We start from the raw sequence: 18711 nt of genomic DNA on the forward strand, positions 1-18711 counted from the left end.
TTATATTATTATATCTTAAAATAACATGTCATAAAGTGTGCTATTAATGCCTCCCTGTGTAAAAGAAAATATTACCTATACACATTAAGTGTAAGTTTTGTCACTAAACAGAGGGAAAATCTTCTTTCCTATTTTCTTTTTTTTGTCCCTCTCTTCCCCCCCTCCCACCCCCCCCCCCCCCCATTTTCATTGGCTACCTCAAATAAAATTCTCCTCCAGGGACAAAGACCAAACAAAGCAAAGTTTAAACTTCTCCATCAGGCCACCCCGGGAAGGATTTGTTTAATCACATGCCATTAGGGGCAATATTTATTCTGAGCTCCAGGGATTACCTCCTTCAGTCGTGCTGGCCAGAATCCAAGGGCTCATTGCGGACCAGCCAATTTCATTCATGCAGGATACACCAATGTTGTAATTAGCCAGAGCTCGCAGCTGCTTGATTTGATACAGATGTGGTGAAGCAGAGATGTTAAAGACCATGACTGAGCCATTACTCAGCGGATCAACTTCCTTGACCTAAAGGAAGAGTAAAAATGTGGACCAGGCGTTAGTAAGGTGAGGGGAATGTCAGACACAGGGCACTCATGTACTCGGTGCACGTGGCCCTTCCTCTCCCCTGGGGGGGAAGTACCTGCTTCCTTTCGGGCCACACACTAATTTCCCCCCCAGCATTACTCTGTGTTACTCATGCCACTGGAGCGGCCACTGAGGACCTGACGAAAATGCCTAAAATAAGTGTTTTCACTGTAGCAGGTAACAGAGCAACTAAATGATCATGAGAATACAAAGTAAGATAAATAATATGAAATAAGAACTGAGGTGGTTCTCTGTCATTTCGACCTCTGCTCTTGCTTTGAGGTAAATTCTAGTGTGTCCTTTTTTCTTACCCCTGCTCCCATCCCAGTATAAATTCAACTCCAAACACAGACAGAGAAGGTAGATTTTCTGACATCATTTGGTGAGCAGATATAGGGAGGAGTCATTTGCACCTCACCCGCCAAACTTTTCTCCAAATCTTGTTAAAACATCTCAGCTCTTTCCTCTGAGTTCTTTCTTTTCAACCTCCCCTCCATAAGCTCTACCAATCTCTCCACATCCATGTTCTCTGTACACACAAGCAAAAATCTAATCCTGGGCCAAACTTCTACCTTTTTTTCTTAAGCATGCCTCCTGCCTGGGAGTGCGGATAAGGGAGAGCTTCTTTTTTCACTACGTTTTTCTTTCTTTCTTTCTTTCTTTCTTTCTTTCTTTCTTTCTTTTTCTTTTTTAAATACCTAAAATGGTCTTCACATTTCTTTTCCTTTTTCATTTTTTTTTTAACATTTATTTATTATTGAGAGAAAGAGACAGAACACGAGCAGGGGAGGGGCAGAGAGAGAGGGGGAGACACAGAATCCGAAGCAGGCTCCGGGCTCTGAGCTGTCAGCACAGAGCCCGACGTGGGGCTCGAACCCATGAACCGCGAGATCATGTCCCAAGACAAAGTCCGACGCTCAACCGACTGAGCCATCCAGGCGCCCCTTCACTACGTTTTTCAAAATTTCTACAATATGTAGTACTCATAAAATCGGAAAATAGAAAACGATATCTAAAACACAAGAATGGAGGAAAAAAGTCTTAAACCCTCCATGTATTCCTGATAATAACATGCTGGTAGTCATTGGGTGTGGATACACAATGCCATTATTTCAGGATACGTGTGTTGAAATTTAGGCCAAGGGGCCACAAACATTTTAGAATTCTAAATCCCCTAGTGGATACCAAGAGGGTGGTGTTGGGGCCAAGTCTCACCTCAGACTCAGACCCACAGGCTCCACTGGGTGACAAGAAAGCACCAGTTGGCCTGAGGAGCCTCCAGAGGAGAAACAAAGAGCTACGTGCTTATCTCGGTGGTGGCTGTTGGCAGAACTTACTTTTTGTTTCTATGCTTTCGAGTATGCACCTACTTCCTGGTGACCAATCCCTGAAACTGAGGTGGAGGGAACCTTTGGCTCTCCACCCCTGCCCCATTTCCGGAGCAACATGTGGAGCATTTCCAGGCACAAGGACGCTCTTTGAGCACACACTGCTGGAAGAAGACGGGGTTTCTATAACCGTCCTTCCCAGTGGGTCCTAGGGGACAGGAGAGCACGAAATAGCAAGAAGTACGTGGGAGAGTTAAAAATAGAAATGGAGTATGCAGCCCAAAAATGGGTGAAGAAAGGAACTAACATCAGGGCCAAAGGAAGTGGGAGGGTGTGTCCTGCTAGCGCGTGGATCTGAATCGTGTCCAAAACATTCATTTGCTACCAAGTCAGAGTTTAAAATTGTAACGGACTGGGGACCTGCTACAAAATTAGGCTTGGTTCCTTCAAAAGTGGGAATACATTGTTAATCTGCAGCATATAAAAGGATAACTTCCAGAGCCGGTCCTGACTAACTCTGCTAGGACTGGTCAGAGAAGACAGAGGACAGCCAGTTACGTCTGAATTTGAGATAAACAACAAGTAATGAGTTGTACAGGTGTGTCACAAAATTACTCCTGTAATTTAACTTGTAAAATAACTGTATTCTTATTTGCTAAATCTGGTAACCCTACCAGAGATGGAAAGGAGAATGGGTAAAGGGAGGTGGAGCTAGCTGGTGGGGCAAAGACAGAATAACCACATCTGGCACCACAGGATCCAAGATGGGCAAGGAAGGCCTGCCATTTGCCAATCACTGGATGATTTTTCACTCATGCTATGGCTTCCCAAAGCCAAGGCAAAAGGAGAGAAAGCAAGTGAAGCTTGTGTGTGATCTTCTACCTTCAGGAGTGAGCTGGTGTTTTCAGATCTTCCTACTGCCATACTCTATCTCACCTCCATCTGGAGACCTGTTCTCTCAAGGTGGGGGCAGTACTGGTCCTCAAAGTCTCCCTGAGGGTAACCATGGGCAAGAGCCTCAGGTCTTAAACTCTTCATACAGCTCAGCAGCAGTTTTAAAAAGAGCTGGTCCGTGCTTCAGTTTCATCTACATGTATAGAAGGAAACAGGCCCTGGGTGTTCCTAACAACAGAGCCCTGAAATACATGAAGCGAAAACTGATGGGATTGAAGGGGCTAACAGACAATTCAAAAACAGTAGTTGAGACCCCAATTCCTCACTTCCAATAACAGATAGAACCACTGGGCGGAAGATCAACAAGGAAACAGAAGAAGTGAACAAAACAATAAACTAACTAGATCTACTGGACCTAGACATATGGAACACTCTACCCAACCACAGCTGAATATAACTTCCCCTCATGTGCACCTGAAATGTTCTCCAGGACAGAACTAATGCTAGGCCATTAAACACAAGCCTCAGTAAATTTAAAAGGATGGAAATCATTTAAGTATATCCTCCAAACGCAATGGGATAATATTGGAAACAAAGGAAGAAAATTTGAGAAATTCACAACTATGTGAAAATTAAACAATACACTCCTGAATAACCAAGAAGAGGAAGAAAAAAAAAGAAATCACAAGGAAAATGACCAAAAAATTTGAGATGAATGGGGAAAAAAAAGCACCCAAATACCAAAACCTATGGAATGCAGCTAACACAGTGCTTAGAAGGAAATATATAGTATATATAAAATCATCTAGCCTTCTACTTTAAGGAACTTAAAATAAATAAATAAATAAATAAATAAATAAATAGCAAACAACCCAAAGCAAACAGAAGGGAGGAAAGACTCAAATTATTAAAATCAGGAATAAAAGAGGGAACATTACTACTATCCTCAGAAGAAAAAAAGCTTGTAATGGAATATTATAAATAATTGTACACCAATGAATTAGAGAACTCAGAGGAAGTGGACACATTCTTAGAAAGACACAAACAACTAAAACTGACTCAAGAAGAAATAGAAAATCTAGACAGATCTGTACTAAGTAAAAAGATTGAGGCAGTATTTTAAAAACTACCCACAAAGAAAAGCTCGGGATCAGATAGCTTCATGGGTGATTTCTACCAAATATTTAAAGAATTAACATCAATCTTCCACAAATTCTTCCAAGAAATAGAAGAGAAGAGAACCCCTCCCAACTGATTTTATAAGGCTAGTGCCACCCTGATACCAAAACCAGAAAGAGCTAACACAAGAAAACTACAGACCAACATCTTTTTATGAATATAGACACAATTAGACAGTGGTGATGGTTGCACACCTCGGTGAACATACTAAAAAAACATTATACACTTTAAATGGGCGAATATTATGGTCTGTGAAATATATGCTTAAAAAAAAAAAAGGATACCCCTGGTGAGGACTTTGTAGACACAAGAATTCCTAACACTTACCAGCCTTTGGGAGGTTTACAAATAAAGTGGGCAAGAATTAAGAAAAGCTGGAGTTGGTGGGGTGAGGGTGGAGGCTATTTTGGGGATAATAGAATGTCTTCACTTTTCAGAGAAGGAACAGCTGTTAGACAAGAGTGGGAGGCAATAAAAACACAGAAACTAATTCCATTTGGCATTAAAAACATCTGGTTGTCAACACACAAAATTCTTTAGAATTCACTGCTTCAAGTTGAACTGGCACGAGTGACCTATGTCAGGTTAACATGTTTTTGGCTAGTAAGACCAGACGCTTATGAAACTAAGAACAATTTCTGACCCTACTGTTTGAGGAAGTACAAGGCAGAATGCATTCATGTTTTCAGTGGATAATCCAAACATGTTCAACTACCTGCTCCCATAAGCAATGTCTCTTCTGAGACACAGAAGAGCAGATGGTTCTGAGCACTGCCTTTGGCATCAGAGCTTTCTGGGTTTGAATTCTGATTTTGCCACTCATGGGCTGTGAGCACTCTGTGAGCACCTGCAGTGCTGGTGTAGGTTTTTTTTTTAATTTTTATTTATTTTTGACAGAGAAAGAGAGACAGAGCATGGGCGGGGGAGGGGCAGAAAGAGAGGGAGACACAGAATCCGAAGCAGGCTCCAAGCTCTGAGCTGTCAGCACAGAGCCTGACGCGGGGCTCGAACCCACAAACCGTGAGATCAGAGTCCAGAATGCTAACCATTACACAATGGAATCCACTCACAAACTGTGAGATCATGACCTGAGCTGAAGTCAGACACTCAACCGACTGAGCCACCCAGGTGCCCCATGGTATAGGTTTTAAGTAAGATAATGTCCGCAAAGTCTCTGGGTCATTGTGGGCACTCGGTAAACAGTGTTATTGCTACCCTTTCCATTTTAATGAAATGAACACTCAAAGCAAAGCCTACATCATGGAAAGGTACCATTTTAGGATGGCTAGGCTGTATACTTATTATGGCATTATTTTATACCAATTTTAGTTAGTGCTTAAAAATGGGTGAAGATTTGGGTGCTGGGGTGGCTCAGTTGGTGGTTGGTGAGTTCAAGCCCCGTGTCGTGCTGATGGCTCAGAGCCTGGAGTCTGCTTCAGATTTTGTGTCTGCCTCTCTCTCTGCCCATACCCCACTCATGCTCTGCCTGTGTCTCTGTCAAAAAATAAATAAAACTTTTTTTAAAAATTAAAAAAAAAAAGGGTGAAGACTTTGCAAGGCCTGTAGTGCCCAGGTTGTCCAGGGACCCATGGGCCAAGGTGCTATACCTGACAGCAAAAATGACCCATCTCATGCTTGTATGTCCTTCATGGCCACTAGCCCAGGAGGAGCCAGGCTGACAAGTACCTGACTTTCCAAACTCCTGGTCACAAGCCAGTCCTAATTTAGGGATGTGTTTTTGTACCTTAAAAATTAATTCTCCTGCAGACTTTAAGCTGTATTTCAAAGCTGTAATTATCAAGACAGTATGTTACTGGCACAAAAAACAGACAGATCAGTGGAACAAAATAGAGAACCCAGAAGTGGACCCACAAACGTATGGTCAACTAATCTTTGACAAAACAGGAAAGAATATCCAATCATATAAAGACAGTCTCTTCAGCAAGTGGTGCTGGGAAAAGTGGACAGCGACATGCAGAAGAATGAACCTGGACCACTTTCTTACACCAGGTTCTTTGACCTCAGCCACAGCAACTTCTTACTCAACACGTCTCCAGAGGCAAGGGAAACAAACGCAAAAATAAACTATTGGGACCTCATCAAAATAAAAAGCTTCTGCACAGTGAAGGAAACAATCAACAAAACTAAAAGGCAACTGACGGAATGGGAGAAGATATTTGCAAACGACATATCAGATAGAGGGTTAGTACCCAAAATCTATAAAGAACTGTCAAACGCAACACCCAAAAACAAATAATCCAGTGAAGAAATGGGCAAAAAGACATGAATAGACACTTCTCCAGAGAAGACATCCAGGTGGCCTACCGACATATGAAAAAATGCTCAACTTCACTCATCACCAGGAAAATACAAACCAAAACCACGAGACACCACCTCACACCTGTCAGAATGGCTAACATTAACAACTCGGGCAACAACAGATGTTGGCAAGGATGCGGACAAAGAGGATCTCTTTTGCACTGCTGGTGGGAATGCAAACTGGTCCAGCCACTCTGGAAAACAGTATGGAGGTTCCTCAAAAAATTAAAAATAGAACTACCCTACGACCCAGCAATTGCACTACTAGGTATTTATCCAAGGGATACAGGTATGCTATTTCAAAGGGGCATATGTACCCAATGTTTATAGCAGCACTATCGACAATAGCCAAAGTATGGAAAGAGTCCAAATGTCCATTGATGAATGAATGGATAAAGAAGAGGTGGTATATATATATATATATATATATATACACACACACACACACACACATATGTATGTATGTGTATATATATATATATATATATGTTTGTGTATATATATATATATATATATATATATATATGTATATATATACTCCATTGTGTGTGTGTGTGTGTGTGTATATATATACAACTACGTGGATGGAACTAGGGGGTATAATGCTAAGCGAAATTAGAGAAAAACAAAAATCATATGACTTCACTCATATGAGGACTTTAAGATACAAAACAGATGAACATAAGGGAAGGGAAACAAAAATAATATAAAAACAAAATATAAGAGACTCTTAAATATGGAGAACAAACAGGGTTACTGGAGGGGTTGTGGGAGGGGGGATGGGCTAAATGGGGAAGGGCATTAAGGAATCTACTCCTGAAATCATTGTTGCACTCTATGTTAACTAACTTGGATGTAAATTTAAAAAATTATTTAAAAAAAATTAATTCTCTTGGTCTCACGACATTCTATCCTGGAAACCTGTTTCCCTTCTGGATGGGCCCTGGACTTTGAGCAGAAAGGAAACAGCATCCCGGGGCAGAGCACCATAAAGTGGGGCATGTACGGTGGACGTTGAGTGGGAAGGAGGTCAATGGACCCTGGACAGAGGTGCTGAAGGCCTCGGCACCCATCCTCAGGAGGAAGAAGAATCAGGTAGACCCTCAGAGCACCAAACGGCCACTTCCCTCTTCATCCTGGAAGTTTACCTGAATGCTGCAATTCCTGAATGGGGAATATCCATCAAAACCCGGGACCCAGGAGATCAGCACGCTGTGTGCTGTGCTGTTGTAGACACTGACTTCAGTTGGTGGGGAGGGAATTGCTACGTAAAAACAAAGACACACAAACAAACACAATTATAAACCACAGGCGGCCACAGCTACCAAACAAACACATTAATACCAAACCTGTTTCCATTTCTTAAGATTAGGAAAATTAAACCCAAGTTTTAAAAAGAAGCCAGGTTATGCCTGAGAGTAATACGTATGAGCTTACAGACAGGGCTTCCCTTGATAGCATGGTTCTGCCTGGGCCAGAGGAGTGGAGCAGAGACCTGCTTTCCCACCCACTGATGACATGAGAACTTAGCTGGGGAAGGATGTCAAGACATCTATTTCCTTCACTGAGCTGGTGTTCACTGTTCTACTGTACACGGGCACGTCCCTGGGTGCTAGTGTTCTACTTGGGATCAAAGGCTTGTGCAGCTCTGGGTTGAGAAGGGGAGACCCACATTACCTGAGATCGAGAGAGCCCCGAGCCGAGGAGAGAGAGTGTTATGGTAGCATGAGTGTGCGTGTGTGGCTGAGTGGGGAGAAGCTTTCTAGTCGGGGAGAGTCAGTTCAGGCGAAAGGGCCAACTGCATCTCCTGGGAGTGGAGGCAGGTAATACCATAGGTGTGCAACGATCCTGGCCACATGGGGGACATGGATAGGCCCTTTAATTAGAATCTAGGAAGGACCGGGGTGCCTGGGTGGCTCGGTCGGTTAAGCATCTGACTTCAGTTCAGGTCACGATGTCATGGTTTGTGGGTTTGAGCCCCACATTGGGATCCGTGCTGACAGCATAAAGTCTGTTTCCGATCCTCTGTTCCTCTCTCTCTGCCCTTCCCCTGCTCTCTCAAAAATAAACTTAAAAAAAAAAACAACAACACAGAATCTAAGAAAGATCTGAAGTCTGGGGAATCTTATTTTATGCTAAATTTAATTCTTAATTAGTAGTGATGATCACATTTATAAGCAAAAATGAGGACTGTTTTTTTTTTTTTTAACATTTATTTTTGAGACAGAGAGAGACAGATCATGAGCAGGGGAGGGTCAGAGAAGGAGGGAGGGAGAGAGGGAGACACAGAATCCGAAACAGGCTCCAGGTTCCAAGCTGTCAGCACAGAGCCCGACGCGGGGCTCAAACTCACGGACCGCGAGATCATGACCTGAACCGAAGTCGGTTGCTTAACCAACTGAGCCACCCAGGCGCCCCCAAGGACTGTTGTTTTTGAGTGCTTACTATGGTCTGGCATAGTAAGTTATGTACCTAGTAGTTATGTACATCGTAGTTACGGACTTTGCTTCATCTATTCGTTGCTAGAACCCTATCAGACAGGTAGTCTTCCAATCCTCATTGACGGATGAGGAAACTGAGGATCAGAGAAGTTAAAAATTCACCAAAGATTACAGAGCTCATAAGCAGTACAACAGGGACTTGAACTCAGGTCTGTCTGACCCCAGAGCTGTCAGGTCTGTCTGTCCCTCAGCAGAACACTGGAGGCTGGTTGCAGGAGGCAGTAAGCCCATTACTGTGGGCACCAGCAGGCACTGGGGAGTCTGGTTACCACCTAGCCGGCTCTATGGCCCAGGCCACAGTTTAAATGCCTTTTCTAAACTCTGTTCCTTTTTCTATTAATGAAGATAGTAACAGCACTGCTCCATGGGGCTGTGGTGAGGACCGAATAAGGTAACACAGGGACGAGGGTTGGGGAACGTGTGGGAGACATAAAGGCAAAGACAGGGTGGGCAGGAGATGGGGGAAGGAGAGCTGAGACCATGTAAAGTGCACTGGGTACCATATTCAGGAGTTTCTGTTTACTAATAGACACACAGCTTTGTGAACAGGAAAGAATCGGCACTTTGACTCACTTCCCTGAATAGACTATTTGTAGAATCACCCTCAAATGTCTGCCTTTCCGGATCATCATTTGGCCATGTGTATTATAGTTAATAATAGATTATAAGAAGGGAGGCTTGGTTGCTTTGGCATAATTTTTTTAAAAAATGAAAGCCCAAAGCATAAGTTTTAGAAATGGGATTGATTTAAAAAAAAAAAAAAGCTGACATGCTGTGTGAAACAGAAAATGTCAAAAACTGTCACTCGTTTCATATAAATTTTTACATTATAAGGTGTTTGCACTTTACGAAAATGTCTTTATAACTTCACGCCTACTCATGAATTCCTGAAATTCCCAACATTTCTTTTGAAAATTGTCATAATGAGACTTGAAATGAGGAAGGAAGTTATACAGTTCCTCCGGGAGTAAGTTTCAGTTTGCTCTTTTTTTTTTCTTTGTTTTGTTCCAATGAACTTTCAGAAAATGCTCCCTCATCACCTTCATCTAGTTGTTTGCCAAAATGAAAGTGTAACTTCTTTTGCAATTTTGAGTCCCCCACTGTATATTACCTTTTAACTCATTATTAAACACATTCTGCTTTTTGCTTGTGTTGTTTCCCCAAGATTAAGACCAAAAGGAATATGAACTCAATATTTGCTTCTCGTTATTTAAATGAAGAACAAATAAACTTAAAATTTGCTTGAGTTTCTATGAGAGAAGGTAAGAAATATGATTTGAAAAGGCATAAAATGACAGTATTGACTTTCAGATTCCAGGTTTTGATAACCTTGATCCCATGGAGAGAGGAGGATGAGGCAGACAACTGGATTGTAATATCTCTACTAGCACAGGGGTCTTCAAACACAACTCTTCCGTTATGTTATATCCCAGCTCAGGGGAAGGGAGAGCGACAAGAAGATTAGGAGGAAGAGGCACAGGGGCTCTGGGCTCTCCCTTGCTTCTGCCCCTCTTAGGGCAGCAGCCGGGGGAGACTTGCTTCAGCCCCAGCTGCCCTGGAAGGACAGAGCCCATTCCTTCAATCAATGCCCTAAGCCACCCGCCCCCCCACCCCTGCAGGCTCTTCAAGGGGCAATGGGGACTAGTTCAAGGTGGCAGAGGGAAAGATGAAAACAGGAGCTAAGAAAATCAAGGGTAGACATCACAGCCTAGTTTCTTCCCAGACTAAGCAAAACTATATGAACTCATGTTTATCAAAGATGTAAGCACCAGGTGCTGTTATGAAAGCTTTTACTTGCACTGTCTTATTTAAGCCTCAGAAACAGGTAGATTCTGTAATTATCCCGATTTTATACTGAAGCCAGAGAGGTTAAGTGACTTGTCCAAGGTCACAAAGGAAGTCAGTGGGGAAGCCAGGGCTCAAACCCAGGTAGCTGGCTGCAGAGCTCAGGGGCTTGGGGGACATGGCCCTGGTGCTTACCTTTGATGTTGATCTGCACACCCTTGGACACGGTCAGCCCTTTGTCATTGTGGGCCTCACAACTGAAGACAGCCATCTCGGTCAGACCTGGAATGGAAGGGGACTCATGAGACCAGTCACCGAGAAACAGGCTGCGGTTCACCAGAACCCTACGGTTGTCTTAGCAATCTTTTACTTTTTGGTTCATTGCTTCAAGTCATAAATGCCAAGTTAATTTGAAAAGTATGCTGGTGGTTGAAAAACAAACCTGGGATTAAACCCTAGCTACCAGGAGCAAGCCACCCGTGGGGCTACAAGGCAGCTGTCTTCATTTGCGTCCTTTATCTTTCCCTGATGGTGGGATGTTAGGTAACAAAGCAGTAACATTTAGATTTTTAAATTTCTGCCAGGAGGTATGGGTATTGCTGGCCCCAATATCAAAAAGAATGTTTTTTGAGGCTCGCCTGGTCACTCCCCAGCTGATTAGCCACACAGTACAGACTAATCACACACTGATGACATGTCAGAGTACCAAACACAGCAGGAGAAAAGTCACAGTGCTTAAAAATTTCAGACGATCTGTTGTAATGAATCCTTTTTTAATGGTAAATATCGGTCAGTTCATGCAGAATTATTATATAAACATAAGACACTATTATTACTTGCAGGGAAGACACTAGGGCTGAATGAAGAAAAATTCTATCAGTTCAGAGGTTTGAAGACATCTTAGAAATGAAAAAATTAGTCCGTTTATTAGTTTTAAATAGAAAGGAAGAGAGGCAACCCAGATCTTGGTTTCTAATACTATTTGCCAACAAAAGGAACCAGAGCTCCTTGGAAAAATGGCTGATTCTCAGATTGGAGCAGGAAACCTGTAAGATGAGCCTGGAATGGAATATAATACAAACACCATGCAACACACTCACACACACACACACACACACACGGCTATTTTCCTAATAGCCAAAGCTGGAACAATTTGAACAAGAAAATAAAGGAAGTAGCACTGGATTGTAACCCAAAGTATAAAATAAATATCCACCAGTCTACACTGCTATAAATAAATGATTAAATAAATGGGGAAGAACAGGCAAATCTCCCATGCAGAAGGGTTCCAAATTAATTTATGTGGATACTCTGCCCTCAGTGGGGAGGACCGTAACTCCCAACCCCTTAAGTGTGGGCTGCATGTAATGACTTCCTTCCAAAGAGGACAGTATGAAAAGGAAATAAAAGCAAAGCTTTATTTTATTTATTTATTTTTTAAACTTTAGAGTGGAGAAAATGATAAACACTCCCTTGGCCACGTGACCAAGGTTAACACCACTAAGTCATGTTGACAGAATGTACCCTCGATATGATGTAATGAAAATGGCACTTCCCCTCTGCAATCTTCCTCCCAAACACCTACCACCCAAGTCTAATCAGGAGGAAAATATCAGACAGTTCAAACGGTGGAACATTCTACAAAAAACCCGACTTGTATTCCTCAAAACTATCAACGCCATTAAAGACAGAGAAAGTTTGAGAAACTGTCACAACCAAGGGGAGCCTAAAGAGACAAGACAACCAAATCCTGGATGAAACCATGGAACAATACAAGGGTATTAGGTAAAAACTAAGGGAATCTGAATAATGTATGGACTTGAGTTAATAAAATATATCAATATTGGTTCATTAACTGTAATGAATATATCACACTTAAGACGTTAACAATAGGAGAACTTGGAATGGGGTTGATGGGAAAACTGTACTATCTCCATGATTTCTAAAATCTAAAACTATTCTAAAATTTAAAAACAGGTTTGTTTGCTTTTCCTTTTTAAAAAAATTTTTAGGGGCACCTGGGTGGCTCAGTCGGTTAAGTGTCTGACTTCAGCTCAGGTCATGATCTCGCAGTCCGTGAGTTCGAGCCCCACGTCGGGCTCTGTGCTGACAGCTCGGAGCCTGGAGCCTGCTTCTGATTCTGTGTCTCCCTCTCTCTCTGCCCCTCCCCCGTTCATGCTCTGTCTCTCTCTGTCTCAAAAATAAATAAACGTTAAAAAAAATTTTTTTTAATTTTTAATGTTTATTTATTTTTGAGAGAGAGAGAAAGAAAGAGTGTGAGTGGGGGAGGGGCAGAGAGAAATGGAGACACAGAATCTGAAGCAGGCTCCAGGCTCCAAGCTGTTAGCACAGAGATTGATGTGGGGCTCAAACCCACGAACCATGAGATCACAACCCGAGCGGAAGTCAGATGCTTAACCAACTGAGCCACCCAGGCACGCTTCCTTTTTTTTTTTTTTAACGTACAGTCATAAATACCATCTAGTAGAATCTGGAAACTTCTCTGCCTCTGGCACACAGATGTCATCTGGCACAGAGTTCACATCATGAACTGGAGAAAGGCAGAAAAAATTCTTGGAAATATACCTCCACTTGCTTCTTGCCTGAAAACCTTATTTTGTTTTCTTCTATCCATTTACTTGTATAGGAAATTCTCCATCTGATCATTTTAAAATCCAAAGCTTGTCATTAACAGTAATTAAATATTTGAAAATTCAGAGGAACAAGTTGCTGAGGGAAGGCCAGCTGGGCATCAGCCCAGAAAGGCCGTGCCATGTTGGGTGTCCACGTGGTAAATGCTGTGCCAAGGCTGGGCCAAGTGGCCAGAGAACTGCGTCTGCAAGAAGTTCTAGGAAGAAATGCGAACCTAATCCCTTTTATGTCGGTGCTTCTCCTGAGGGTTACAAGTGCAATGAAAAATCAGAGCCTCTGGGGTTCATTTTTTTCCCATCCAGAAATTAGTCCAGGCACCTGAACTCTGCTGACTAGACAAATCTCTCAAGAAAAAACGAACCTGCGTATCTCTGTCCTACAAACCCACAGTGACTTTTCACTTCTCGAAAATAATGCTCTGTCAGAATGTGACAGCCATTTCAGGTATTTTAATTTTCTGAGGTAAGGAGTATTGCCTTCAGACTGGAGGAAAATCCTCTTAGATTCCCTTGACAATTCCAAGAGCTAAGAAACTAAAATCCCAGGTCGGAGCCATCGCTCTTCACATTTTTGGTCATTCCCTTTTGGCTGACGGATGAAACTGCTAATAGTTTGTGTGATCGTTTAAGAAATATTTATTTCACCGAAGAGGAATATTTACCTCAAACCCATTAGCCGCCATCTATGAAAGGACACCCTTGGATACCCTGCCTTAGGGGTCTTTAGGTATTTTGCTTGTATTCCTCTCAAATAATTTTGAAAAATACATGCAGCCTCTCATATATTTTGAGGTTTGCATCTTAAATTTTTTATAATTTAAACAGCTGCAAAGAATATAATTTCAGGTACTCAGACATTTTAAAGTAAAATTCCTTTGAAGGTACCTATGTAGCATACTCAAGACTGGGATGGGAAAACGGAAACAATTTTCCTCCAGCTGCCAGAAGTTTTCCATCATGATTTTCTACTTCCCCTGCAGATTTTTACCCTAATGGCATAAGTGTGAGGGTTTGGAAGCACTTCTTGGCAACAAAAATACACATGCAGGTTGAGATATAGATTGATGATCCTTACCATTATTATTAGGGCACAACTCATCAAGACAATATATATAATTCTTAAATGTAAACAGTAAAATTTTACTGGAGGGGCAACTCCTTTGCTGAACAAAATTTGGAATTTTCTATGTAATGATCTGGAAATTTCTTAACATTATAGTGCCAAAACACTATAGCAGCCACTGTCAAAGTGTGGTCTAGAAACTCCTGGGCATCCCAGAGGCTCTTTAAGGAGCTCTTAAGATGAAAACTATTTTTATAATAATAATAACAACAATACTAATAATAATGGTGAGATGTTATTTGCCATTTCCACTTTCATTCTCTCAGAAATGCATGATGGAATTTTCCAGAATTTTCCAGAAGCTGTATGTTGTGTGATGATGCCATTAGCTCTCTCAGCTAATGGAGTATGGGCTTATTTTTGTGCTTTAAAAGTTTTGTTTTAATTTCTCATTCAGTACTTATCAATAGATAGAACTCACATAAACGAAACCTCTTTGGTTCTCAATAATTTCTAAGACTGTCAAGGGATCTTGAGACCAAAGCATTTGAGAATTGATACCCTGTAGTGACTCCAGATAAGTCAGGGAGAGGTCTTTCTTCTTTTGCAAAATGAGGGAGAGATGACTGGGAAGCAAGAGTTGGAAAAGAAGCATTGACATAGCATTGGGACTTTGGGTACTCTTGTCAGGCATTGATTTTACAAAAGAAGATAGACATGTCCCAGATGAGGATTGAGACCTTATCCTTCTAAGCCACTGCATGGCGTCCGTACAGCCAACCATTATTTCACAGTCCGGACTGTGACGCTTTGGTTTTCATGCTGAAGCATCACCTTTAACCTTCCAAGTCATAAGCTCTCAAGTAAGACGCCCATTTCACAGGCTCCATGAACACGCAAAACTTGGCTTATATTTAGAAAAATCTGCTTTGGCTCAATCAGAAAATACAGAGAGCTGCCGTGCAATTTATATTTTTAATACAGTTGAGCTAAACACAGTTATTTGACTTCAATTACTCTTGTCAAAATGCTTGGGAAACACTTGAGTACAAAATACAGATCACATTCCAAACTGGTCAGAAGGTCCTGGAGAAAAACAAGAGGGTGGATTCATTTCGTGAGACCCGTGGTCTAGCAACAGATCCCTAAGTAAGACAACTGGGACCCCTTCAGAGCTGCAAGGTTTATCAATGCTGAAAGTGAAACCGCTGATCAGGACCATGATGTTAGGTTAAGTGGGAAGTCGCTTTTCCTTTCTGTGTTTCTTTTCAAAGTGCACACAAAGTCAGGAAAACAATCTCTAGCAAATTCTCTGGCACAAGACATCCACATTAATATGGAATTGCCCAGAAATAGCTAAACCACCTATTATAGCAGTACTTCCTGTGCCCTGGGGTGGTTAATGCCCATAGGCCAGACGCCAGCAGGAAAAAGTAGAACCTGGTTCAAACCAAAGTTAACTTTCTCCAAAAGCAGGTGGGCCAAAACTCAAGGGCAAATATAGTCTTCTTCGCTTAATGTATTCAGTTATGTATACTTCCTTTGGGGGCTCCTGGGTGGCTTAGTCAGTTAAGCGTCAGGCTTTGGCTCAGGTTACGGTCTCACCGTTTGTTAATTCGAACCCCACACCGGGCTCTCTGCTGTCAGCACAGAGCCCACTTTGGGTCCTCCCCCTCTCTCTGCCCTTCCCCCCCCCCCCACCTCAAAAATAAATAAATATATATACTTCCTTTACGTAATGGCACTAGCTTCCCAGCTAGAGACTCACGCATAAGCCCGGGTTGAATATAACAACTAGTGTGTGCTGGGAAAGACCGCTGCCTGTCACTTTCCTCTTCTCTGTCTGGATGAACAATAACCACCAGACTGGAATAGACCTTGAAGTTTTATAGTCTGAGTCCTTGTGGCTTTCCAGAGGAAAAAATCATCCACTCCCCTAAATCCCCACCCTACCACCCACTCCCGAGTGACTCCAGCACTGGAGCCTCTAATCTCTCTTGAGCCAGGTCCTCTCCCAGTGGGCCATCCACTTTACTGTTACGTCTCACCTAACTCATCACAATTGTTCATGCCCCTCTTGCTTGGTCTTCTGCTGGTTTAAAAAAAGATTGCCTCTGGGGCGCCTGGGTGGCTCAGTTGGTTAAGTGTCCAACTTCGGCTCAGGTCATGATCTCACGGTTTGTGGGTTTGAGCCCCGCCTCGGGCTCTGTCCTGACAGCTCAGAGCCTGGGGCCTGCTTCGCATTCTGTCTCTCTCTCTCTCTCTCTCTCTCTCTCTATGCCCCTCCCCCACTCACATTCTGTCTCTCTCAAAAATGAATAAATGTTAAAAAAAAATTGTAAAAAAAGATAGCCTCTGGCATAAGGTTTGAAAGATATTTTATTTTATTATTATTCGTTTTTTTAAGTAGGCTCCATGCCCAATGTGGAGCCTGAACTCAAAACCCTGTGATCAAGAGTTGCACGCTCTACCCATGGAGTCAGCCACGCACCCCTGAAGGATATTTTAAAGAACATTCAGTAACAGGATGTTTTCTTGAGGAAAGGACAATCAGTGTTGCTGGGAAAGCAACTTGTAAGAGCACCAGTTGGGCCAATTCTTTGAGTTCTGGATTAAGCAACCCTTTCATTTCCCCCCCCAGAGCAAAATAGGCAAAGCAACAGAAGCAGACCCCGCATAAAGGAAATTGCTCATTAACTTGGAACATCCTATCTGCCCTGAATTCATTCAATCAACAGATATTTACTGAGTACTTACTAGGTGTCAGACATTTTCCCAGGCACTTGGGGTATATTCATGAATAAAAGAGATCCCTGCCCTTACAGAGCTCACATTCTCACAGAGGGAAGTAGGTGGGAAATAATAACCTTCATAAATAAGTAAGCTGCAAGCTCTATCAGAAGGTGGTTAATGCTATGAAAAAAGAGAAAAGGATCAGAGATCCAGGGGTGGGTGGGGAAGTGGGCTGTGATTTTAAATATTCAGGTCAGAGGTGGCTCCTGAGGGAAAGGCCCAATGTAAGGGGTGGGGTGGAGGGTTCTAGGCAAAGGGAAAAGGCCTTTGCTCTGTCCTCTAAGTAGGATGGGAAACCTGGAGCTGTGAGCAGGAGACTGACATGATCTAACTTGTGTTTTATCAAGATCATTCCAGTTGCCACACAGACTACACCTAAAGCAAGTAGGTCCCTTAATAGCTCCAAATTTTTTCCTGATCTGAAAACGGGTATTAAAAATGCCTAACTGTATCTCAACTTGCTATGAAGTTCAAAGTCAGTCTTTATAGAAAGCATTGTGAAAATTATGAACTGATATATAAATTGTAGTTATTTTAGAATTTATTTCCTATTATTATTATTACAATGAATACTATTAGCTCTATCCCACTAAAACTTAAAGCTGGCTTAGCTGTTACCTAAATGTGGATTTAAAAATGAAATGAGTATTTTTAAAAAATAAAAACCAGACAGATCAGCAGAAGTCCACCACTCTTGACAGAAAGGTAGCTCCGAATTGACAATGAGATAGTAACCACTGCATATAATGAGATAGTAACCACTCATGTAAAAATTTTTGTAACAGGTAACATTTGAGTTATTCCTGTAGGTTGCCCCTGTACCAAGGGCCTTACCCTCATTATTTCACTGAATTCTCATAAATGTTCTATGAGGTAGACACTGTTATTACCCTATTTTAGAGAAGAAAGTAGAATAACTTGCCTAGGGACACACAACAGTGAAGCAGTATTAGCATATGTCATAGCTAGGAATCCCAACCACTAACCTACAATGCACTCTGCCATTAAATACCATACAGCAAAACCTTTGGCAGTTCTGTTCTTTATTTTGGGATTGGGTTTTGCCCAAGACAAAGTGCTTTTTTATTTAAAAAAAATTTTTTTTTAACGTTTATTTATTTTTGAGACAGAGAGAGGCAAAGCATGAACGGGGGAGGGTCAGAGAGAGGGAGACACAGAATCCGAAACAGGCTCCAGGCTCTGAGCTGTCAGCACAGAGCCCGATGCGAGGCTCAAACTCACGGACTGCGAGATCATGACCTGGGCCGAAGTCGGCCGCTTAACCGACTGAGCCACCCAGGTACCCCGACAAAGTGCTTTTTAAAAACAAAACTTTGGGGCCCCTGGGTGGCTCAGTCGGTTGAGCGTCTGACTTCAGCTCACGTCATGATCTCACAGCTCATGAGTTCAAGCCCCACGTCAGGCTCTGTGCTGACAGCTCAGGGCCTGGAGCCTGCTTCGGATTCTGTGTCTCCCTCTCTCTCTGCCCCTCTACCGCTTGTGCTCTGTCTCTCTCTGTCTCTCAAAAACAAATAAACATTTTTTAAAAATTAAAAATAAATAAAAATCAAACTGTTTTGAAATTATTTTCAATTTATAAGAGACAGTACAATTTATTTCCT

At 42.2% G+C, this 18711-nt stretch overlaps 1 protein-coding gene across 1 annotated transcript in view; it reads right to left on the reverse strand.

Annotated features, from left to right (window-relative positions):
- Positions 1–18711, reverse strand: part of MERTK (MER proto-oncogene, tyrosine kinase) — a 114346-nt gene that overhangs the window by 45427 nt on the left and 50208 nt on the right. The window contains exons 5-7 of the mRNA XM_042933051.1: positions 10778–10864; positions 7445–7560; positions 333–516 (exon numbers count right to left, since the gene is read on the reverse strand). Coding sequence (XP_042788985.1) covers positions 333–516; positions 7445–7560; positions 10778–10864 — 387 coding nt within the window. The remainder of the gene's footprint in view (positions 1–332; positions 517–7444; positions 7561–10777; positions 10865–18711) is intronic.

This window comes from Panthera leo, chromosome A3 (genome assembly GCF_018350215.1).
Source record: "Panthera leo isolate Ple1 chromosome A3, P.leo_Ple1_pat1.1, whole genome shotgun sequence".
Taxonomy (NCBI): Eukaryota; Metazoa; Chordata; class Mammalia; order Carnivora; family Felidae; genus Panthera; species Panthera leo.